General features: G+C 40.3%; 1 protein-coding gene across 1 annotated transcript in view; it reads right to left on the reverse strand.

Moving 5' to 3' along the window:
- LOC149085797 (uncharacterized) overlaps nucleotides 1-25,252 on the reverse strand; it is a 51,837-nt gene that overhangs the window by 9,914 nt on the left and 16,671 nt on the right. Inside the window, exons 2-8 of the mRNA XM_089232211.1 lie at nucleotides 12,875-13,080; nucleotides 6,466-6,534; nucleotides 5,147-5,321; nucleotides 3,885-4,039; nucleotides 1,682-1,805; nucleotides 690-938; nucleotides 463-555 (exon numbers count right to left, since the gene is read on the reverse strand). Coding sequence (XP_089088337.1) covers nucleotides 463-555; nucleotides 690-938; nucleotides 1,682-1,805; nucleotides 3,885-4,039; nucleotides 5,147-5,321; nucleotides 6,466-6,534; nucleotides 12,875-12,964 — 955 coding nt within the window. The 5' untranslated portion in view covers nucleotides 12,965-13,080. The remainder of the gene's footprint in view (nucleotides 1-462; nucleotides 556-689; nucleotides 939-1,681; nucleotides 1,806-3,884; nucleotides 4,040-5,146; nucleotides 5,322-6,465; nucleotides 6,535-12,874; nucleotides 13,081-25,252) is intronic.

Raw genomic sequence — 25,252 nt, forward strand, 5'->3', positions numbered from 1 at the left:
GCTCTGCGTACGCCTCTGACTCTGGTGATCTGCAAATGTGTCGCGGGCTACTTTAGTTATATGAAAATGTACCGCGGAAAATTTAGGTGATCTGGAAATGTGCCAAGAGTAACTTGAGTGATCTATAAATATGCCGCGGGCCGCGCGAACCAGGCGTACAAGTGAACCAGGCGTGACATGGAGATGCGCCGCGAGTCACCCCAAGTGATTTGGAAATATGCTTGGGGGTCGCTCAAGTGATCTGCATATGTGGTAGCTTAAATGATCTGGAAATTACTAGAAGGGCCACATTTGGCCCGCTGGTCATGGGTTGAGCTTATATACCGCCAACCCTTGTCGGGAGAGAGGAAAGAAAACAGGGAGACCTTGTGTGGCGTTTGAACGCAATATTACGTTCTTGATCGCAAATTGGTTAAACGAATTCAAAGAACCCTACACACAGTAGTATTCAGTCTTAATTACCTAGAAGACACATGGCGTGTCGATGATCTTCGTCGAACGACAGTTTCATCAGCGCTGCTACAGTCGGTCCGAGCTGCTGATCAGAGCACTTATCTAGAATGAAGAAACGAAGACACGTTTTTTAGTCATAAATCAAAAACATGGTAAAAAAAATCACTTTCAACGCCAACACGAAGAATGGTGATGACCACATTCATTGTCCTTGTCGGTCGCGCTCTGTTACTTACCGTTCCTGTTGTCGTTGACCTCGTAGCTGGAGTTCTGCAGGTAGTCGGAGTAGCTGCGAACTTGCTCCAGGAGTTTGAGGACCCTGGTCTCCCTCCTGCCTTTCTTGTCGTCCGGCTGGGAGAAGACAATGTTGTGCAAGATCTGAACGGCCGTGGCTCGTAACCTGACGCTCTGTCTGTATGCCATGAAAGTCTGTTTCTCGCTCCTGTCGTGGATCAGCTGCACCAGTAGAGGTAGGCATTGGCTTCCTGTAGACATTGGAAAAAAAAAAACCATTAGCCTGTATGAAGTTATTATCATTAGCCGCGGAAGTGATTTGCGACGTGATCAGTCCAACAATGACTACCGCATTACTTTGCCAGTATGGATTTTTTGTAAAATAGCTTTAAAAATATGTTTCAAGTGTTTTTTGTAACAAAACTGTAAGTGGCAACCGTTCAAAGGTGCGTGGGTGTCACAACCCTTGCGGTGTGCGGCTTAGCGATATCCACCCTGAAAGGGCATCTGGTTCCACTTCACTGACAGTCTCCAACCGTGGCCTGATGGTTACGACAACTTAATCGTACATGCACCGCGTAAAGATCTCTCTAGGAAGTTTCTGATGAATCGGTGCATGCAGGAACGTCTTGTGTGTGTGTATGCGGGGCTCCCAACGTATTTATGTTGTCAGTGTTATACTTGTTTCGTGTTGTACTGGTGGTGCCACCTGTCTTCCATATTTTTAAGTGAATATGGTAACTGTTTGGGTATTTAATGTTATGCAAGTATCCTGTGGGGAGAGTCTGTCTGCTCTCTGAGGAGCGACTTTTTTCAAATGGGAGACCCGCTCGAATTCACGCCTCGAAGTTTGAAAACGGCAGAGTCGCCAACGGGGTTTGAACCTGGATCTTCACTATGAAAATCTATAGCACGATGACCACACACTACCGTAACTACTCGTAAGAATGTTTAAGTCAGAGAATACGATGAAATAACTGTAAAAAAAACTGACCGGGCTCGATCATGGCTATGCAGTTCTCGGGGGAAGAAGACATCTCTAGCAATATCCTGGTCACTTCGACTTTGTCGTCATTTTGCAGCAAAGACACGAGGGTGCTCCTGAGCATCACGTCATCCTGGATAACGATAGAGAAGAAAAAAAACAGGTTTGTATATACAGGCCTTTCCAAATTGTTCCCACAGCGGATATCTCTGCAACCGCTGACTTTTTAGCAACATGCTTTCAATTATTAAAAACTTTTCAAATCATGTCCGGTTACTCAAATTGTGTTGAATTTCTCGAAGGGTCCGTATACACAGAAAAAATAAAAATTTACTTTTTATACAGTCCCCGTAATGCTGAAAGTTCCACTTAGTGGAAAGTAAATGCGGCTCTTGGAAGGCATTTTACAGAAAATTGCGTATTTTTAAATGCAATATTAACGGAGATATATTTCCAGGATTAGTTGCCAATGATTGAGGGTGTGGTTCACGAATTTCAAAACGTAAATTAAATTCAAAGTTGTAAATATTCCGTAATTGCCAAAAAATATAATTGTTATTTATTGTGAATAAAAAAAAAAAAAAATGATCGAGCTCATTCTATTCGTGTTCTAAAAATGGCAACTTTCGAGCCAATGAAAACTTGTCAAGTATGAGAAGTTAATTTCTTCATTTTTTTTCGTATACGACCCCTCAGCGACAGCTTTTGAGATTTAAAGTAACTGCACCGTTGTTTGAAAACTTCTTGTAATCGAAATTATATGTTTTTGAAGTCAACAGTTGCGAAGATATCTGCTGTGTAAACAATTTGGGACAGGCTGTACATGCAGTACTGTATGTAATTAAGGGTGAGACGCCTTCATATACGAACGGAACCATCAGCCATTTATGGTTCTGTATCAAGGGCCGTTCAAGTATTACGTCAGCAGATTTTAGCCATTTCCTAACCCACCCCACTGTCAGCAGAATTTTGTCAGCTCTGCCTTCCTACTTCCTAACGCACATTGGGATCAGAGACGTATGCCGGGTGGGGCATAGGAAAACTCGTGGTCCCCCCCCCCCCATCCCAGATCAAAAGTTTATTTTTTTAATGCACAAAAAAATTTTGGAAGAAAATACCTTTATATGTGTGTGTGGTTATAGTTCAATTTCTGTTAATTTGGATGCTTTTCGAAATCTGAGAACTAAAGATTTGTCTTTGAGAAATTCATTGCGACCCACCCTCAGTCATTTATGCTAAACCGATGGCCCACAGACCACGTGTGGCCCGCCATCTCAAACCTAATTTTGTAAAAATGAACTAAGCGGCACATTTACAGATCGCTTAAGAGACCCATAGCACAATTACAGAGTATTTAAGCGGCCCGTTTTTAGATCACCTGCCTGCTCTCTGCGAAGAGACTTTTTCTAATGGGAGGCCGGCTTTTTCATTCGCACCTCGAAGCTGGAAAACAACAAAAAAACCAACTTCAGCTGACCACCACTGTGCCGTCAATTCCGGGTTCGAACCTGGATCCTCAGGGCGAGAGTCCAGCACGATGCCCACACGACTGCACAGTGGCATACCACTGCGTCTCATCTTCCGATCTTTTTCCGAGATGTTGGAACGGAAATTAAGGTGCTCACGTAATATGCCGTCCAGAGGCGTCCGCAGGGAGGTGCGCCCCCCCCCCTCCCTCCCAAGCCACCCAACTTGGTTTAATCATTAAAGCAAATCTTTTTTTAACTATTTCGTAAAAAAATCTTTTTATGCTATTTTAATCAAGTTCTATTGATTTAAATGTTTTTTCAAGCTCAGTAACTCTATTTCTCTCTAAGAAATTGCTTGTTTCACCCCGCCGCGGCGCAATGGTCGATTGTGCGTACGGTCTGTGATGCCGTCGATCATTTTGGAATAAACGCAGATTCCGCGGAAATGAAGTCTAAAATATATGTGGTACACTTAATGCTAGCATGTAGCCAAATGTAGGTTAATTTGTACTCAAAGCCGATAGTTAGCGTACCGACATATATCTGGATGCGCTTGTTGCGTGGGGACGCGGCCCCCACGCGTTCAGCACGAGTAGAGAGAACTGTCATGACAAAATAAAAGCGAAATCACCATAATTACTAATTTCTAATCTACTTTTTTATTCTTAAATTTCTCATTTGGCGATATTTTGACTTGGAACCTTAATAACCCCCTCATAAGATCGGCCGTTGGATTGAATTACCTTGACGCCAGAAGGATCACCGGCTATCATAGAGGCTTGGTTAGTCATGGAACTACACGTCATGCTCGAATCGAAGCTCATGATGCTCCTGGTGTCCTGCTGCATGACCGCCTCTATCGAACTGGCATGATTTTCGCCGTCTTCGCTCCAGTATGCTGCGTACACACAAAGAAAAACAAAAAAAATCAACGTGAGAATCTCGCTCGATAGAAGTGGAACTTCTAGGTTTGACATGTGATTAGAGATTCATCACAATTAAATTTAATTTTAATTATTTAAAATTGAATTCACAGAAATTTTTCAAATTTAATTATAAATAACATTGATCTTGGTGACTCCCTTGTCTTTCTTAAATTTCCCTCCCCCCCCGAAACTTGACCAACTTTATCTAATTGGCCCCTCAAATCCCAAGGCACCATCCGCCCCGTAGAATTCTAACGAGTTTGGCGTCATATGGAATCATAGTTGAACCCACTGTAAATCCCATGTGTGCAGATTTGTTCGCTAAAACTTTCTAGCGATAAGCATGGTTGGCTCTAAATCAGAGGGGGCGGGGGCATGGGCGTACCTAGCGAGCGGCAGAGGGGGGCAGCTCCCCCCCCCCCCCAGAAGAGAAATTAAAGTGTAGTAATTAGCACACAGCATAGACGTATGAATTTAGTATCGTGAGTTGCCCCCCTCTAGTTCAGATCCTGAGTACGCCCTTGGGCGGGGGATTTAAGTACGGGAGTGAAGAGTAAGAAGGAAAAAAGAAAAGTAAAGCGCTTTGGATGTATTCTGTGTTATGACAGCGCAGCCAATTAGGAGCTGGCACTGTGACGTCACAAAACTTGCGTTCGCGTGCGAAATATACTCTCGTGTGGCCAGGGTGTGCGGCGTCACTGTGGGTAGAGAAAAGTAATAAACTGTCTTTGTCCTTTCACAAACCGTCTGTGTACCAATCCTCCTACCTCACCTAACTTTATTTTCTTACACGTCCGAATGTCTATTGACACCACCACTACCATTACCCATCTGCTTCTCAGGACTTCATTACACAATCAGTTATCTACGGAACGGGTTTTGAGAAAAAAGAAAGCGTTTCACTTTTTTGTGATGCATTTCCTTATCCTCATAAAAATACACTTCCTTGGCTGAAGAAGTTTCACTTCAAAAAACAAAAACACGTGTGAACAGGAGACAAAAAAAAGGGGATGATAATGATCGAGAAAAGCAATGGAAAAATCTTTGATGGACACGGTGATGGTCGGCCTGATACTTACTCTTGTTGATCGGCCATTCCCCTTGGAAAACGGTCGACAGGTTCTTTTTGGTTTCGTCTTCCTCATCCATTTCGTGGCCGTTGTTGAGACTCAAACTGTCCGAGTCGACGTCAATGTCCGAACTAGCTTGGTCGAGCATCTTGCTACTTATGTCTGAATCGTCGCTTGGAGTGTCCTGCAAATCGTATGAGTGGGAAATCAAGATCATGACAAACTTGGCGATGTGTTTCGTACTGGGTGTTTCAAAACTAATGTAACCTACCGTAAGGGATCACTGAACAAGCATACTGTGTAATTAGCAGTCTGAGTTGATATCCAATGCTCCTCCCCGTTTGGATTTCCAGTGTTGCCATCTATACTTAAAATTGTGAGGGAAGTGTGATGATTGAATAGTGTTTGTATTGTAGGTCTGCTGCTCGAGACTTTTAAGGGGGAGATTTGACTCGCATTGTACCTAGAAGTTGAAGAAACACAGAAAACCCACTTCAGGTGGTCGTGACGTGAGTCCAAGATTATATCCATACAATGCAGTGGTAATGAATCCAACTATAAGGCATCATTGAAAAAAATATCTCGTGTTAAAGGGCACCTTTGAAGAATGCTATGTTATACATCATTTCACCTCAAGCACTATATATATATTTTGGCGTATTTGTTACAAATACTCAACCGAACATGTACCTTGCAAATAATCCTCAGGGATGGAGGGTATTTCTAACAAGTTTTTTTTTGGTGCATACCGTAAAGTTTTGTGTGAATATGAGTGATCCTAATGTACTTACGATGTAAAATTCTCATTCGTGTTTCATTTTCGAGAAGTGCTGCCATCTCTATTTCATATTGAAAATGAAAGTAACAGGTGCCTGAATTTTCGTTTTAATATGAGTATTGTGATTGCCAATTTAGAAAGCCTGCAGGCTCTAGATTGCCTGCAGGGGACTAAAACAGGGTCTTTGCGATGTCCAAATGACCGCGTAGAGTCTGGCGTGTTTGCTGCACAGGATGCGCATCAACTATGAGACCCGTTTATGCCCAGGAGCGTTAAGTAACTTGCTCGCTTCATTTCTCTTCTGATGGATCGAAATCGGTGGACCCATGAGAGTACTCTTCATGATCTAAGGATATGTCTTGTGTAGACTTGCTTATGAGTCTTATTATCGTCTTTGCGCTTCACACTCGACTTCGCTGTTTATTACGAAGAACGCTTGTTTAGATGGGTTCTGTCACCCCCCTCTGTTGAAGTTTGCTACATTCGTTTTGAAACACCCTGTATAGTAACGGTCATGAAAGATTGAGTGACTTAGAAAGGAGTGACTTACCAAATCGTCTGAGCTGTATACGTTATTGTTCGACTCTACATTACTGAACATATTATGTTCACAGGCACCCTGCAACGAAAAATAATGAGAATCCGTTATCGTAATTTTTTAACTAGTTCAATGTTTCTGACGTAAAATTACGTCGAAGGTTCTATGGGAGAAATGCGGAGCACCATTCTTTTGCTTGCCAAGAGTGTGTCTGCCGATTTGAGATAAGAAAGTTAACCCTAGGAATTTTGTTTTTGTGCGAGTACACACGAAAACATTTTTCACTCGAAATCTTTTTACTCTCTGCTTGTCTTTTTGCTCGACGAGATTTACACATGGTGGTGATTATAATTAAAGTTCCCGTAGTCTGAATAGTTTTTACTGAAACTGGGGACTGTTTGAGTAGCACAACTGACAGTTTTTAAAAATACTTATCTCTGAATACAGCCAAATTTTTAAGTTATCTTAATGAGAGCCATGGGAAGAGAGATTTATGAAATAAAAAAAAAAGTACAATTTTCGACCACAAGGTGAAAAAGTGGCGCTTTTTTTGTTAAATTTTTCTATTTCCCACGTGAAAATTGGTATATACGCTATATATTGAGGTTCATGTGTGGTTTAGTAGTAGTAGTGGTATATACAGTCGAATCTCGTTTTAACGAACACTTTTCTAATCCGCCAGATAAGTTTGCATAGGTACAATGCAAAAATTTGGAATTCCTTTATAACGAAATTTCATGTTAACGAAGTGATTTCTCCGGTCTCTTGGAGTTCGTTATAACGGGATTCGACTGCACGCTATGTAGTCTATAAGGAAATCCAATAAAAAAGAGCCACTTTTTCACCTGGTGATCAAAAATTGAACTTATTTTTTTTTTACTTCATAAACATCTCTCCCATGGTCTCGTTAAGATATCCCGAAAATTTGGCTGTATTCGGAGGATAAGCAGTTTTAGATTAAAAACTACCGAGATTACGGGAACTTCAATTATAATCACCCTGTATATTAGAATAATTTCTTAGGGAGAGGATTCGAAACTATGACCAGCGCGTTTCGAATTACAAATAATTATCAAGTGCAGAGGCAATATGCAGAGGCGCGTGAATAAGTCATTGAAAATATTGGCTGGGCTCAAACTAAATATTTCTATAGGTATTAGCGAGATGGTGGCCCATATTGTGTCGGCTCGGGCTCATTCACCGGATACGAGTTTACGCCTACGATCATTCGGCAGCGTATAAAGGGTTTCCTGTAAGTCCTAAGAAAGCCTTTATCTCATCAACCGTTCGTCGTAGAGATATGGTTCCAGTTAAAAAATGTTCAAAATGTGTTAAAAAAATACCCTGTACCAGTTTTGAGTGTGAAAATAGAATGCCACAGAATTTAAAAGAACATATAAATTTTCATACTGTCTCCTTGTTCTCTAACTTTCAATTAAAAAGCCTCTTCTGAGGCCAACAGAAAAAAAAAATCCATGTTTCCAAGTGCAATATTCGCTGTGATATTTGAATTCATAAATCGGAGAAAAAAAGTTGTGAAATAACAGCGTAACCTAACGGAAAACGTTTCTTTCCCTCATTTATGCTGTTCTATCCCAACTTTCCTGTTTTTCGATTTCAAATATCTCGGCGAATATTGCACTTACAAGGAAACGCTCCCAAGCTAAATTCATAGAATTCGCCGAAAATTTTACAGGCGTTAGTAGATGGCTCAAAATACGTACTGTGAAAAAAGCAGCCGCGGAATTGCATTAGGAGAGGATTAAATTAATGTTGAAAATTTGGTCTGGGATGCCAAACCCGTACAGTTAGCATCAATTGGCGAATTTGCATTCTTGAAAATTAACGGAAACATCTAATACGTTTATACTATCAAAACGTACTTTATGTTGTATTTAGAGGCGTTAATATTTGAAAAATAGCTTCTTAAAAGTGTCACTCGGAAACCAGCATATGCAGATTAGATGCATCAGTACTGTCTTGCATAGTTTACAACAGATATAATTGATTACAGTTGATTTTTTCGGGTCGAATGAAAGGGTTAATTTCTTTATAAATTGAAAGTGTTACAAATATGAGGCTCATCGAAGAAACGTATTTTCCATCAGCTACAGCGAGCGAATACTTTGAATGCACAGTTTTGTTTGCAACAAATATGAAATCGACAGGATTCTCGAAATACCCAGGATGCGTTTCTGTGTATGAGCATGCACATGCCATGAATATTTCCACACGATTACGTAGCGTGGTGAAGAAAACTGGTTGTGTGTAATGGATTGTACTTTAAAAATATTGTCTCGATGAAACAAAATCGATTTGTATTTTTCCCACACCCGAAAACCGCACCAATCAAGCGGTTGTGTTAGATGAGTGGTTTTTGGTGGCATCACAAACACACGAACGATTTTACTCGGTGGCGTAGCGTAACACTATCAATCAAATCATTGGTTTTGAAGGGGGTGACCAACAATATACTTAAAAGTACGGTTATATCGGGTGTGTTTTTAAAATACACTTCCGATAAATATTCGCGCAGTTTTCTCTTTTAATCCCATTTTCGGCGATTTCGAAGACACGGTGTCAATATTGTCAGCTTGAAGCATTTTCTGCCGAACTTGAGTTTCGAATTGCCCTTTAGGTTCAGAATGTACAATAATTAAAGGCGACAGCAGCAAAAATAACTACAAAACAGATTTAAACTCATTTGGAGGAAACACGGACAGTTATTTCATTTAAGAATATTTGCAGCTTTTCTCTGAATCCCCGCCAAGTAGGGTTGCATTTGGCGTTAAAAATGTTGATTTGCATTCATTTTTTTACAGCTTTTCCGTTGCAATTCCGCAGCTACTTTTTTTCATATTTTTAGCCATCTACTAACAACGGCCGTAAAAGTTTCGTCGAATTCTATGAGTTTAGCTTGGGAGAGCGTTTCCTTGTTAGGAACATGGATATCATTATTATTTTTTTGGCATCAATAGAGACAGGGCAACAACTTTCTAATTGGCAATTAGAGAACAACGGTGGGACCGTATAAAAATTTAGATTTTTTTATTTTGTTGCACACTGTGTTTTCACTCTCAAAACTGGTACAGGGGTAGCTTTTGAACTCATTTTGAGCATTTTTTAAATAGGAATCATAACTCTACGACGAACGGTTGATGAGATAAAGGCCGTGACACCACTTACAGGACACCCTGTACAGTTCGCTTGCATTTTATTTGGCATTATACAGTTTTTTAGTTGTACATTATACTATATTACTATTATTACACAAATTTCTTTTACGACAAGATTGAAGTTTCGCTTTAGATTTAACTTCTCATTTTATGTAGTCGAATCCCGTTTTAACGAACACTTTTCTAATCCTTCAGATAAGTTTACATAGGAACAATGCAAAAAAACCTGTAATTCCTTTATAACGAAATTTCGATGTAATGAAATGATTTCTCCGGTCTCTTGGAGTTCGTTATAACGGGATTCGACTGTATATACAGATGTATGTTTCATTCCACGTTACTGATTCATAAATCAGTGATGCTAGACTCTAAAACAGGGGTCTTCAACCTTTCTCGAGTAGCGAGCACTTTCTATGCTTATCGTCAAACCCCTTAAAAGCACCCCTTACTGCAAGGGCGCTCAACCTTTAGGATAGGAGAATGTGGGCCACTTTTACTTCATTGGTTTGAAAACGTGTCGTTAGTCACTTAAGTGATCTGTGAATGTGCCGCGAGTCTTTCAAGTGATCTAGAGCTGTGTCTTTGGCCGGGTGAGTGATCTGTTGTACTGCGGGTCGCTAAAGTGATCTAGATCTGTGCCGTTAGCCGTTTGAGTGATCTAGAGCTGTGCCATTTGAGTGATCTAGAGTTGTGTCGTTAGCCGTTTGAGTGATCTAGAGTTGTGCCGTTAGCCGTTTGAGTAATCTGTATATATGCTGCGTGTCACTTAAGTGATCTTTAAATGCACCGCGTGCAGCTTGAGTGGTCTGTCAATGTGCTGCGGGTCACTCAAGTGATCTGTGAATGTGTTGCAGGGCGATAAGTGATCTGTAACTGTGTCGTCGGGTGTTTGAGTGATCTATAGATGTGCTGTGGATCATTTAAGGCGATCTCTAAATATGCCGCTGGCCTATTGTGTGATCCGGAGCTTTGCCATACGTCACTTAAGTCATCTGTGAATATGCTACGGTCTAGTAACTTAAAGTGTGATGTAGAACTGCACCGTGGATCACATAAGTGAGATGTAAATGTGCCGCATAGTTAATTTTCACAAAATCAGGGTTTGAGGGCAATAACATTGGGCCCTTGGGTCATAAGTTGAGCCTATATGCCTTACGGCAACGTTTACATACGTTTGCTTGAAATCTGCATAATCGTTATTCCTGAATGCAATTTTTCGGGGTATTTGATTGAAGAGATGATCATTGTTGATTCGGAAAGCACCGTGGTGCTCGCGTTTGCGAAATCGGGCACGAGTATTGGTGAGCACCATGATGCTCGCAAGCAACAGGTTGAAGATGGCTGCTCTAAAAGCTCAGTTTAAGTGGAAGGAATCAAATTCGGGGATGTCGGAAGTGTTTTAAACTGCTGGTGCTCAGTTTGAGCTTCAGTAAAAATTCCGATAAATTTTGTTGTGATCGTACGCATGTCGAAAAACACTGGGGGGGGGGGTGCTCGAGTGTCACGCGGGGGGTGCCCGCATGGCCCCGTTGAACAAAAAAAAAACCGGTTTTATCTGCCCAAGTTATAAATCCCTCGTGTTCAAAAAGAAACACGGGCTTGTGTGTTTTAAAACGACAAACAATAAAAGATATCAAATACTTTATTGCTCGGCCGAAGATCACTACCAGCTCTAAAAACCGTGACCTAGAGGGCGTGTAAGCATGTGAGACCTAGAGAGCATGGAAGCGTGTGAATGACCTACAACATGTGTAAACGTATAAATGATCAAAACAATGACAAAGCAAGAACCATGTCAGTGAGAGAACAACCCAAAGAGTGACATAGAGCGTGTGCAAGCACGTGAGTGACCAAAACTGTGCAAGCATGTGAATGGCTAAAAAGAGTGACTGAGAGTTAGGGATTGAGTGAGCAGGGGAGTGACAAAATGAGTGACTCTTGGAGATTGTGTAAGCAGGGAAGTGACCGAAACGGTGTGCAAGCATATGAGTGACCAATACAGTGTCTAAGCGTGGGAGTGTGCAAAAGAATGACTTAGTCACAAGTGTATTTGTTGGAGTGTGGGGGGGGGGGGTGGCGGCAAGCGTGTTATAGCCCCAGGTGGAAAAACTACAGGGTGGTTATAAATAAACTAACATTACTCAGACGTATGTAGCTCCCATTCTGATGCAGGTACAGTGAAACCTCGTTAGTGCGTCACCCGGTTAACACGTCACTCCGCTTACCGGATCACTTTTTGGAAGTCCCAATTATCCTCAAGCAGGAATTGGCACAGCTAAAGCTTACTCCGTTTAACGAGTCACTCCGCTTATCAAGTCATATTTTTGCTCTCCCAAGAGTGACTCATTAACGAGGTTTAACTGTATTTCGATGAAACTTGGCATACGTGGACCATGCGGAAAAAAAGTTTCAATAAAAAAAAATTAGTCCACCTTTTGACCACCAGGTGAAAAAGCGGCACTTTGTTATCGCATTTATCTTTTTCCCACGGTCCAAGTCCACCACTGTGGGCATTACATGAGTCGGAGTAATGTCAGTTGAATTGTACTCACACTACTGCTTATGCAGCGCCCGTGCGTTGTGATGGACGTATTTCATTGAAACTTGGTATAAACGTTATTTGGACCGTGGGGGGGAAAAGTAAATGCGATAAAAAATTCCACTTTTGCACCTGGTGGTCAAAAAGTGAACTACTTTTTTTTTTATTGAAACTTTCTTTTCCGCATGGACCACATACACCAAGTTTCATCGAAAAACCTTCTTCAGAATGGGAGATACGTACGTCTGAGTAAGTGTCAGTTTATTTATAACCACCCTGTATAAATGCGCCTCTGCTACAGTCTCCGTATACATCATTGTCCATTGTTACTGAATGGCTAAAAACCTGTACTTGAAAGCAGGCCCGTAGCCAGAAATATCGTTCGGGGGAGAACCAAAGTGATAGAACAATAGATTTGGCCATCTTTTCCCCCTTTTTTCGGCCATTTTCTCACATTTCGGGGGGGGGGCAGACCCCAAAAGCCACCCCCTTCCCCCGCTACGGCCTTGCTTGAAAACATATAAAAGAAATAATCTAACTATAGAATAATCTCTTTTTCCCTACTTTCTCATAAAAAACCAGGTTTTCCCCCCTTTTAGTGAATTCTTGCGTGGCAGGGAATTTCATTGAAAAGAAGGGAGAGGGGAAAAAAAGCATTGGAAGGGTTACCTCACCGAGCACCATGTGATTGTTGCTGAATATTTACCTGAGTTATGTTGTAGTTACAGTTGCAAGTGGTGGCGCGCGCTGAAGGAGAAGATACTACGCCATACCTCGACACGATTGAAGGGTTCATTGTGACTACGATTATCACCTTGATGTGTGTGCGATTCTACTATGACTACTGTCCCGCTTGCCGTTAGTTCCATTCAAAAGCGCTGCAGTCACACGTCACCATCACCACATCGACACCTGTTGGCAAACAAAATGCAAAAGCGTTCGGTTAAATCACGTAATCATAACGGTTTACGGAAAATTCACCGACAGCAATTCACCGTTAAGAAAATTCACCGACACGTGACGGTGAGCCAGGAATGATCGAGTGAGGGAATCCGTAACTGATACTACTACTGTTAGAGTGACAGAGTGGTTAGTGTTGGTGAGTGACATACAAGTTAGTGAGCGAATGACATACAAGTTAGTGAGCGAATGACATACAAGTTAGTGAGCGAATGACATACAAGTTAGTGAGCGAATGACAGATTGAACGACTTAGTGAGTGAGCGACCAGATGATTGAGTGTATAATAGATTGAGCAAGCTAGTGAGTTGATGAAAGAATAAGTGATCTAGTGAGTGAATGACAAAGTGAGTTAACAAATGAGTAAGTGAGTGACCTAGGGAGTAAATGAGCAAAGTAAAGATCAAGTGAATGATCGGCCTACTCAGAGCGTGATCGAGTGACATAGGTCACTCAATTACCGAGTGAGCAAGTGAGCAACCTAGTGAGTGAGTGGGTGAGTATTATAATGAGTGACACAGTGAGTGAGTGATAGAATGAGCTATCTGGTGATTCACTGAGTGACCTGGTGAGTGAGTGAGCTAGCTCTAGTGACAGGCCGGTTTGGATCATTCATTCATTCACTCGACCATTTATTCAGGTGTTCATTCGCTCACTTAATCGCTCATTCATACCCTTATTCATTCATTCACTCATGTCGAACTGACGTCGAATTGCTTGTCGGTGAATTTTCCATTCGGTGAGCTGTTGTCGGTGAATTTTCCGGAGACACACACACGAATCACATAACACTATTTCAATACTTACTTCCATCGATGATTTTAATCGGATTTGGCACACGCCACACACACGTCCTGTCCTCCATTTTTTTTTGTCTTCTACCGACCGGAAACTGTCGAGCCACTGCGGCAGCCATATTTGGCTCGTGAGTTGCAAGTTGCCACGAAGCCGTCAGTTTTGTGGTTTTCTCTCTCTCTCTCTTCTTTTGGACGTGACGTGTGTGACGCGTTTCAGACGCCATTCCGTGACTTACATACTCGCTTGAAAAGAAACGTGACTTGTGTGGATTTTCTCTCTCTCTCTCTCTCGCGTTTTTTTCTTTGTTAAAGTATTAATTAAAAAAACGTTGCCAAATAGCGTTTTTGTACGTTTACGCGCAACGTTTCAATGACGTTGTTGTTTTTTTTTTGTTACGGCAGGTGTTTAGCAGATGCTTCAGGTCTTGAATTTGAGTCATTGCCATTTGAAGTACGTACTACGTGCTTCCTGGTTGGACTGATTTCCCGCTACTGCATCACACTTACTATACCTATTCATTAATAAGAACCTGTGGGGGAAACCCATCAAAAAAACTCAAGAGAATCGCTATGGGATCTTATATGGCATACATGGCCCGCGAGCAAAATGTGACCCTCCAAGGTCAGCGTTCCGGCTGTTCCGGCAGGAAAATATCAATATAGGCCTACTCGGGGGCGGCTGTAAGACTTAAAAAATTTGCAAGAGTAAAAACTCACATGATGACGCTTTTGAGCCATAATTTAGCAAAGAGAACGTTGAGGCCGTCTTCACGCATAGGCCCACTCGTGCACTGCCTAATGATAGGGAGATCTGGTTAGAATTTTCGAGAATAGATATGTAATTTGGAGACACACAAGACCTGGGGGGCCTATGACGTTGTTTAGACGGCCCTGATTTAAGGGGACAAACGGGGTCTGGGATTGTAATACCAGAAACAAGAAGTTATTGTGTCGCAAGGGGCAAATGTCAGTTTGGTGACCACACAGTAATTCTATCGGAACAGGAAGGCATGGGAAGAGAAATAAATTTCTCGCTTTTCTGGTCTCTAGACAGTACTACAAACGCCTCTGAAATAAATTTACTTAATAGATGTCGCTTTATTATATTTGCTCTTTACAAGATGAGCGTGCTACTAATGATGGGTGATCAATAAGCGCTGTAATCCAGATCAAGTTAGCTGGTATAATTAAGACTGAAAACGTATGGCCATTCATATTTTGCTCCGTAAACAATGATGTGCGACTTTATACTAAAATAAATGTTTGTCTCAGGGTCCCCCCAGGCCTAACTTTCCACGAGGGTCGTCTATAGGGGTGGCACATGAAGCTTTGAAACCTGGGCGGCAGGTAAGCTCGAGCCGCCCCTGAATACACTCAACACGATTAATAACAAATATGGGATATCCCCAAAAAATTTATCAAGGCAAGGAAAGTTCCCAGTTACAGCCGAAAAAATTGTCAAAGTCTTGTGTAGTTGCCAGTTACAGCCGAAAAATTGTCAAAGGCTAGTTGCCAGTTACAGCCGAAAAAATTGTCAAAGGCTAGTTGCCAGTTACAGCCGAAAAAATTGTCAAAGTCTAGTACAGTTGCCAGTTACAGCCGAAAAATTGTCAAAGGCTAGTTGCCAGTTACAGCCGAAAAAATTGTCAAAGGCCAGTAAAGGTGCCAGTTACAGCCGAAAAAATTGTCAAAGGCCAGTGAAGTTGTCAGTTACAGCCGAAAATTTTTCAAAGGCACATAAAGTTGCCAGTAACAGCAGAAAAAATTGCCAAACTCTAGTTGCCAGTTACAGCTGAAAAAAATCGTCAAAGGCAAGTAAAGTTTCCAGTTACAGCCGAAAATTTTTCAAAGGCACATAAAGTTAAAGACAACTATCGTTGAATCTGCGGAAAAACCACTAGTTGCGGGAAATGATGGGGTATTGCTAGTCAAAATATAATTCACCAAAAAAAAACGTGTATGTTTGACTAATATATGAGACGAATATACTTATTTGACTGTAATTAAATATAGTGCTTAGTCATAATTATCATAATACGAATACACACACATGCGTACGCACACACAAATACAAATACAACGCCACAACAGGCAAATTGCCCAACGAGGTGGCTGACTTAAGAACATCATGGATCCCCGAGCCATTATTTTTTTTTGGGGGCCCTACCTACTACTGCTGCACCACACATGGTAGTTTTAGGTGGGAACAAAGAACACCGTGATAAAATTATCGAATTTTAAAAGTTGTAGGGGTGGCAAAAATCCAAGTTACTCTTAGGAGGTAATGTTCCCACTGCCGGGGTGGGGAAAGGGGTCATATTATACCGGAATCTCAAGTTTACAGGATCTGAAATGACTATTCATAGCCCTTAAATTTTCCAGATACGTAATCGATAGTCACCACACTATAGCCATTATGTAGAAGTAATGCTACAGATTCTTCCTCCCCCCCCCCCCCCAAGATCCTGTACAATCAAATCGAAACAACCACGGCCTTAATAAAAATCCACACTGTCCGTGATTTGCGCTTGTGTGTAGTGTATGTATATGTTACGGGGGATCGGGTATTATGCATAATAACCGATTATTATTTTACCAACCCTCTTGTTAAGTTTGATAAATTCATTGCTTTTACCGGCAAATATACATAACACCCAAGTGTCATTGGTAAATTTGATAAACACTCGAAATTTATCTGTGATTATGCATAATACCTTAGTGAAGCTAATTGGGTGAATTCGATAACTATGAAAAATTCCAAATGAGTCTAGTATGTCTGATGAATATAGTCGGACCCCGATATAATGCCAACAAATTTTACGATCGTACCAAGATATAATGATACGATATATATACATATATATGTGATTATGATTTATAGTAGTATATCACAGTGTTTCCCAAAGTGGACAATATCGCCCCCTGGTGGACGATGGAAGCTACGGTTATACCATTGGATTCTATGGGCTTGTTTGAATTGGGGGGCGATGAGAGAGAAAAATTTCTGAAGAAGGGGGCGATGGAACAAAAAAGTTTGGAAAACTATGGTATATCATATAGTACGATTTATCATGTTTATCAACGACGCGATGCTTGATTATTATGCATTTATCGCCAGAAAATGGATAAATTTAGGGAAGTTTATCAAACTTACCAAAACGCGCTTGGTAAGTATGCATATTTAACTGGTTATTATGTAATGTTATGTATAATAACTTCGTATTTTATCACATTTAGCGTAACAAATGCAAATCCACGACTTAAATAAGAATCGTCCTTTAAAGTTCAATATCTATCATTGAATGTAATGGATTCATTATGATGATGATTCTAACTTCTCTTCACGGATTTCATACAGTTTATTAACATGTAGAGTGACGTCATTTTCTTTTTAGTTTTGGAATATCTCAAAGGCAAAAAAAGCAAGAAGAAACATATAAGGAAATGCGAAGAGAAGAGACTTTTTTCACTCACACACGCACACATACGCATTGTCTGGAAGTCATTAAAGCAAACAAAAACTAAAAAGGATAAGGCCACCAAGGTTCAATCAATTGCAAATAGATGCAAACGGTGTGTATGTACTTTTACACCCACGCATTTCACTCATCCATTCGTTTGCATTGTCCTCCCACACGCTGTTGCATCACTTCCATAACATTATTTAAAAAAAAAGAGGAAGAAGAAGAGAAATGAATTCAAGTCCTGAAGAACTGTCGGTTTCCATAGCCAAGTCCGAATACACAACTGAGACGTGTCCAAATGAAAATGATTGCGATGCAATATGTGGCAAACGATCAACCATTCCAATTTGACTCCATTCCAAGTTCCACGTATACACGTAATATTTCCGATTCGTGTTCCAGAAGTGATGGCCGTCCATCCAGTAGGACGCAAGCCAAAACCATAAAAGAAATATTCAAGTATCGAACCAAGGTATTGTCAGGGAATGCAGCAGCGATATTGATTAATCTACTTTGTGCTGCACTAAATTTAGACGCAGCTGTACCCAACCCTGATGTGGGAGGTGATAGAAGAATTCTGGGAAGAACGATTTCTGGGTCGATTCCAGTGGATAATATTAAGTTATTTTTCACATTTTTATTTTTTTGGACAAAAAACGTTTTTTTGAATATCAACAGATAATGTAAATTCTTTTTGGGAAAAGTCGGAAGTTTTCTTTCTTCTTCAAATGCCACAAATTATCAAGTCAAAGCCGTTGTATAATAATTACTACGCGTTTGTCAAGTGAAAGCTGCTTTATTATTCTACGTATTCGCTTCGTAGAATTAGAATGACAACCATAAATACATTATGGGCATTGTGTATATATTGTTTATAGTTTTTTGATTGTGTTTTTAATTGGGTTGCTGTATTTTTGAAATATGACATCCATATTTGTTATGGGCATCTTTTTCTCAGCCACCTCGTTGGGCATTTTGCACTGTTGTGGCGTTGTATTTGTATTTGTAATTAAAAAAGCAACTCTTTGACCTGGCTTATGCAAACAGTTATACTGCGACTTTCACTTCACACATTTGCAGAATTCTAAAATGAATTTCGCTTCGCGAATTTGTGGAACTGAGGCGCATCTTTCATTTGGTGGGTCATGGGTGGCCAACCCGCGGCACTCGAACGCTTTACAAAAAATTAAATACAAATTCTATTCCATTTTTCAATCAAAGTAATTCTCTCCAACAATCCTTTTCTTATGAATGATGGTATTGTTGGCCACCATAACTATATTTAGGCGGTGCTCTTAAAACAATAGTACTACTACTAAACCAGACATCGTCCATATTCCTCTCCGGAACTTCTAACGAATTGCTACGTGTTGGAATGTGTGTGTACGTATGGTGAACCTTCCGGGAAGTTTGTTTCTGTGTAAGGCTTGTTATGTGTCGTGCTGCCATCTGTAACCAATTTTTTTAAACTATGAGTTTTTTCCGCATTCGCGCCTCGAAGTTGGGAACCGCGCAGAATCTTAAAACAATACTGCATACTGCTACATGTAGTATAGCTACAAACCTATGGCAGGTACTCTTAAAATAACAGTTATGCGATGACTTTTTATTCAATGCCTTTCTGTTTAGTTTTTCGTCTTTGGGCATAGTTGCTGGACGTCCCACGTGTACGAGACTCAGGGTGATCCGCATGAGGGAAATGCATTGTATCCAAGAAATCAGTGGAGGCCAGAGCACCCCTGAGTCCTCAGGTTCCAGTGTCTATGCCCAACATTGTGTTAGTAAGATGTACTTTCACAGATATACGTACATACATAACCTACATTGCAATTATCGAATTTATGACTCAAAATAAAAGCAATTTAGGACTCAAAAGGATGACAAACTGAAATTCTTTTCATGAAAATAAGAGGATAGCTGAACAATATTTTGCAGAAGAGAAAATGCTCGTTTCCCGTAAAATGGGACGTATGGTCTCCTTGTTAAACTTCGTAGTTACACGTTCATTGAAAGTAATCTTGATTGATGCACGACTTGGGAGAAAGGTTGGCCACCCCTAACTTAGATAAGGCAAAGAATATTTAACAGCAATACCAGCTTCACGAATTCCGCTAAACTGAAATATCATTTTCTCTTAGCTGATGCAAAGAATTCTAGAGCACTCGAGCGAAGCTAGAGTTGCTTTGAAATTCGTTGCATTAGCTACATAAGTACAAGTTTCATTTCAATTCTACGAATTCTTGAAGCTAGATTTGCTCTAATATTCTTTGCATTACTCAAGTGAAATTTGCATTTCAATTCTGTGAATTTGGGGGAAGCTAGATTTTCTCTGCAATTCTTTGCATTAGTTAAGTGGAAGTAGCATTTTAGTCCTGCGAATTCGCGAAACTAAAGCTTCTTTACAATTCTTTGCTAACTGAAAGTATCATTTCTATTGGCCAAATTGGTGAAGATAAATTTGCTCAGAAGCTATTTGCTTTAGCTAAGGGAATTTTGCCTTTCCTTTCTACGAATTCGCGGAGCTAAAGTTTCTTTAAAATTCTTTGCATTAGCTAACAGGAAGTTACATTTCCATTCTACGAATTCGTGAATTTAAAATTGATCTAAAATATTTTGCATTAGCTAAGAGAAAGTTATATTTCCCTTCTAAATTCGAGAAACTGAATTTGCTCTAAATTTTTTTGCAGTAGCTAATTGAAAGTAGCATTTCTATTCGATGAATTCGTGAGGCCAAAGTTGCTCTAAAATTCTTTGCATTAGTTAGGTGAAAGTTGTATTTCAATTTTACGAATTCGCGAAGCTACAGTTGTTCAAACATTCTTTGCATTATTCAAACGAAAGTTGCATTCCCATTACACCAGTTCGCGAAAGTAAGTTGCTATACAATTCTTTACATTAGCCAGGTCGAAGTTGCATTTGAATGCAACTCATGATTGTAACTCATGATTTCTAAATAATTGAAAGTTGTTATTTGGTTCTCTACGAGTCCTTATCAAAAGCTGCCCTACATTAACTCTAGTAACTTCACGAATTCGTAGAACTGAAATGCACCTTTCTCTTCACTATATCCGAGAATTGAAATGTAATTTCAGCTTCACGAACTCGTGGAATTGAGAAGCAATTTGCACGTATTTAATGCGATAATCGAGAGTATTTTTTGAAATAATTCAAATCGGATTTCAGCTTGAGATTGCTTATCCATTCAACGAAGCTAATGTTAAGTTTGAATTCTTACGACATTGTGAAGTAAGTTTTCTTTTCAATTCTGCAAATTCCAAATTCGTGAAGCTGAAGTTACCTTTCAGTTCTGCGAGAGAGAATCTTTGCTTCACGCATTTGTGAGAGAAGCTGTAGGTACATTTCAGTTCTACGACTCTTTGCTTCACAAATTCATGAAGCAAAAGTGAAAGTTACGTTTCAGTTCTTCGAATTTGTAGAGCTAGAGTTGGTATACGAGTCTTTGCCTTAGCTAAGTGAAAGTTTCATTTGAATTCTACAAATTCGTGAAACTAATGTTACTTCTCGAATCTACGAATACGTGAAGCTTAAGTTGCTCTGCAATTCTTTGCATTAGCTAAGTAAAAGTTTCATTCAAACTCTGTGAATTCTTGAAGCTAATGTCGCTCTTTAATTCTTAGCTAACTGAAAGTTACATTTCAATTCTACGAATTCGTGAAGCTAAAGTTACATATCAATTCTACGAATTCATTGAGATAAAATTGTTTCTTGAATCCATGAGTTCCCGGAGCTTAAGTTGCTCTGCAATTCTTTGCATTTTTTTAGTTAAGTGAAAGCTTCATTTGAACTTTTTGAATTCGTGAACCTAAAGTTGATCTAAATTTCTACGCATTCGCAATAATTAAAAGTTGCTATTTAGTTCTACCAGTCCACTAATCAGAATGCCGGTTGGCCATCTAGTAATTAGCACGATAGTGTTCATCTGAGCTGGTTCGAAAAAAAATTCAATGAATTCGTTTACAAAATTTTTTATTCAATTTGTCGATCGGAAATCAGTCCTTAAATTCGATGAATTTACAAAGGGGCCACCAAATTTGTATGTATTGCGACGTTGCGTTCACACAGGCGCACGCAGGAGTTTCTCAAGGAAGGGGAGGGGGGGGGGGTTTAAATTTTTTTCCCTTCTAGAACCTCCCCCCCCCCCATCTTGTGTACGATAATGCACGTTCAAGTCTTTTTTGTTCAAAACTGAACTCCAAGAAGCTTGTTTTTCCAACCTGAAGCTTTCTTTAAATATTTTCAGACACTGATTTTGCACAGGAGAGGAAAAATCCACGATTTTAAGGAATACTTATAGGTCTTTTCGGTGACTAGACATCACCACGGTAATTGCTTGTCCGACGAGGATCATTTTTCTGAACCATACAATGTCAACCCATGGTCCACGGACCCCTCGGAGTCATCTGATGTGGCCCGTGACAGAATTTTGCAAAAATGGACGAAGCGACAAATTACTAGATCAGTAAACCGCGGTGCAGTTCCACATTGCTAAAATTTCCCGCTACCAGCCTCCAGATCACTTGGGGAACCTCACGGCAGAGTTTCAAGCAACTTGAACGGTCCGTGGTACATTTCCAGTCATTTAAGTGACCTGCGGCACATTTCCAGATCACTAAAGTGACCCGTGTAGCAGTTCCACATCACTTAGTTAGCCCGTGGCACGTTCCCAGATAACTTGGGTGACCCGCGGTTCAGTCCTAAAGCACTTATGCTGCCAGCGGGACATTCACAGAGCACTTGAGGGACCCCGCAGCATATTTTCAGTTTATTTAAGTGACCCGCGGCACATTTCCTTTTCACTTAAGTGACCTGTTATGTCCCAAATTATTAAAGTGGCCCACGCCACTTCTTTCAAACCAATAAAGTGGCCCGAACTCTCCTAAAGGTTGAACACCATTTTTCTAAACCTTGAAAGGAATGATGATAAACGAGTCTATAAAAAAGAGAGACCCGCTCCTCCTCAGCCAAATAATTACGATGTCCGGAAACGAAGGACAAGCTAATACTCGACCAATTAAAACTGTTTACACGTCCATAATCCGCTCTTCAGGCGATCATTATTATTACAAACGAGTCCTTCTCTTTTGACGACGGGAGTCTTACAAATTGGGCATCCCGATACTCGACGTGGCGCGTGCAAAAATACTAGGTAGAGTAGACAGCACTGGATCAATGGACTCGGGACATCGCGTGCTCAATACGTGTGACCGTGTGTGGCTCCAAACGTCCCGCCGACGAGTTTTTAATGCGAGCAAAAGGGTTGACGTGAGTGAGTCATCTCTCTCCCACCTTTTACCGCTCTTTCGGAATTCCCAATAATGGTGATATCCATTATTTAAATACAGTAAAACCCCCTCTTAACGGACACCCATCAGATGCGGTCACCCTTCTTTTACGAACGAATATTTTTGTCCCGCCGGTGTCGGCGAAAGAGAGGTTTTACTGTATTTGATTAGACACTATATGATACCATGAAATAAGAAGGGTGGAAAGTCCGTGGCACTAAATACAGTAAAACCTATCTTTTGTGGTCACTGGCGAACAAAAAAATTCGTCCGTTATAGAGGGATGACCGTTAATCAAGGGTTTGAAATACATACTTTTATTATGCAGGGGGGTAATTATTATTTGGCCGTAAATGAGCGGTAAACACATCGGGGGGGGGGGGGTTCGTTAAGAGGAGGTTTTACTGCATATCAGTGTTTCCCAACATTTTTTGTCCCATCGCCCCCCAACGCAATCTAATCCCCAACCCATAGGATCCTATGTTATACCCGTAGCTTCTACCCCCTTCCCCGGAACATTCCATCGCTCCCCAGGGGGCGTTAACACTCACGTTGGGAATCACTGCTGTATATCAATGAATTTACATGAAAAAAAGTGTGCTTTGCATCAAAATGTTTATCATGGCGTGAAGTTTTTCTGACGTGTGAATACCTCTTTTAGATTTGGGGTGTCCAACGTTTTTGCATCCAAGGACCACATTAATAGATTTGTCAAGTTACGTGGGCCACATTCAATGGGAGGGGTGAATCACTGGGGTTGGGTGCCCTTCCCCCACCCCTCTTGGTGACCATGCAATGAAAAAATTGCTACAAAAGTTGTGAATTTATTTTACAAAAAAAATATAGCGTATATGACAGGGTGGATTATTATCGACTGCCCAATAAATACACACGTGATTCCATGTGCAAAACCAATTGAGGAAAAGTGTTTTCAGTTTTCGGGTTCGACCAATAATAATTATGGAGTTACGGCGCATTATAAAAATTGATGACGTTGCCAAATTCACCGAACATGCACCAAACGTATTGTTTCAGATAATTTCTCACAAGTCCTTGAAATAAGCGGAGGATGGAACACTTTGCAGGACGTTACAAATTTATTCACATAACAGTAATTTTTACATGTATTAACAATCAGAGATAAACGCTAAACAGATCAGAGTTCTCTTCTCTTCCGTAAAATCCAACAACTCTCCCTGTTTTTATAGATACGACGAAAATTCTAGAATTCTATAGTTCCGGTTTTGTGGCACCACCGTCTGAAGACCTTCTAGATAAATCTAGAAGCTTCGAGCATATCTTGATATTTCCAGTTTGGCAACAGGAGATTATTGTCCCGAGGGGTTCTTCAAAAATTGTGCTACGATATTTTTCGTAACAGTATAACTTGGCGTTTTTAAAGCTGATAGCAATGCTACAACCCCGAGAGCAATTAAGAAAGTTAAAGCTGCTCAAAACAGTTTTTTTACTCTTTGTCCTTTCAAAAGTTCCCCTTTTTTCCCCTCAAAAAATTCACTTAACAGTGAAAGGGGGAAACACACTTTGGTAAAAAAAAGTGTTGATTTTGAGGAAAACAATTTTTCCAATAGATCTCGTTTGGCTAACGCTTTACAAATCTGGTGATAAATTTGCCAAAATAGTAGGCGAAGTTATTACCTAATTATAAGGATATAACATTACTCTTCACGCGAGGAGAAAAAGCGCCAAGCGTGAAAGAAAATAACTGAATTTGGCTTCTAACGGGATTGAATTCATTTTCATAAGCTACAACCCGTTGAAGGGGGACAACTTCAATTTCGTTGGGTGTTCAACCCCTTCGCTTACAAGTTATTGACAAAAAATTCAGATTATCTCTATTTGACGAATGGGCGATAAATATGAAAACCTTGTCCTAATGTAAGGTTGGAAAGAAGGGGAGGGGGAAGAAAAGGAAGGGGAAAAAACCAAATGAAAGGAAAATAGTATGATAGATAAGTACAGATAAGAGAGAGAGGGGATAGACTTATGCGAGTAGGTATACGAAATACATTTTTCTTTCTATCCTTACCTACCCGTTCTCTTTCGCTCTTTATATATACACATACGGTAGAAGGATACATCTTACATGTGGGAGGAAAATCACTATTATTTGTATATAAATAAAAGGGAAGGTAAAAAGAAAAACTTCGTAGCGTTACAACAAAGCTTCGCGATGATGAGGAGAGAGGAAAGAAAACAGAAAAAAAACGTGTTTGAATTTATTCCACGGGCGTTTGGACGCAATATTACGTCCTTGATCGTAAAGTGGTTAACGCGTCACAAAACTTCAAAACGATATAACTCCCTTAATACTCGTCCAATCCTAAAATTCGGTTTTTTCTAGGAATCACGTGTGTGATTATTGTGTCGTCGATGCGGTATAAATAAATTATAATTATCAATAAGAATTAATAAACATAAATTATTAAGTAAATGCTAATTAATTTGGCAAATTTAGAGCTCGCTCAATCCGAGAGTTTTGTCCAATAATACTCGGGACTATCAGTCTGATATCATTGCTAAGTAACCGTACATGCACCTA

This window comes from Pholcus phalangioides, unplaced genomic scaffold (genome assembly GCF_987345545.1).
Source record: "Pholcus phalangioides strain wild (caught in Gottingen) unplaced genomic scaffold, Ppha-v1.0 ptg000005l_1, whole genome shotgun sequence".
NCBI lineage: Eukaryota > Metazoa > Arthropoda > Arachnida > Araneae > Pholcidae > Pholcus > Pholcus phalangioides.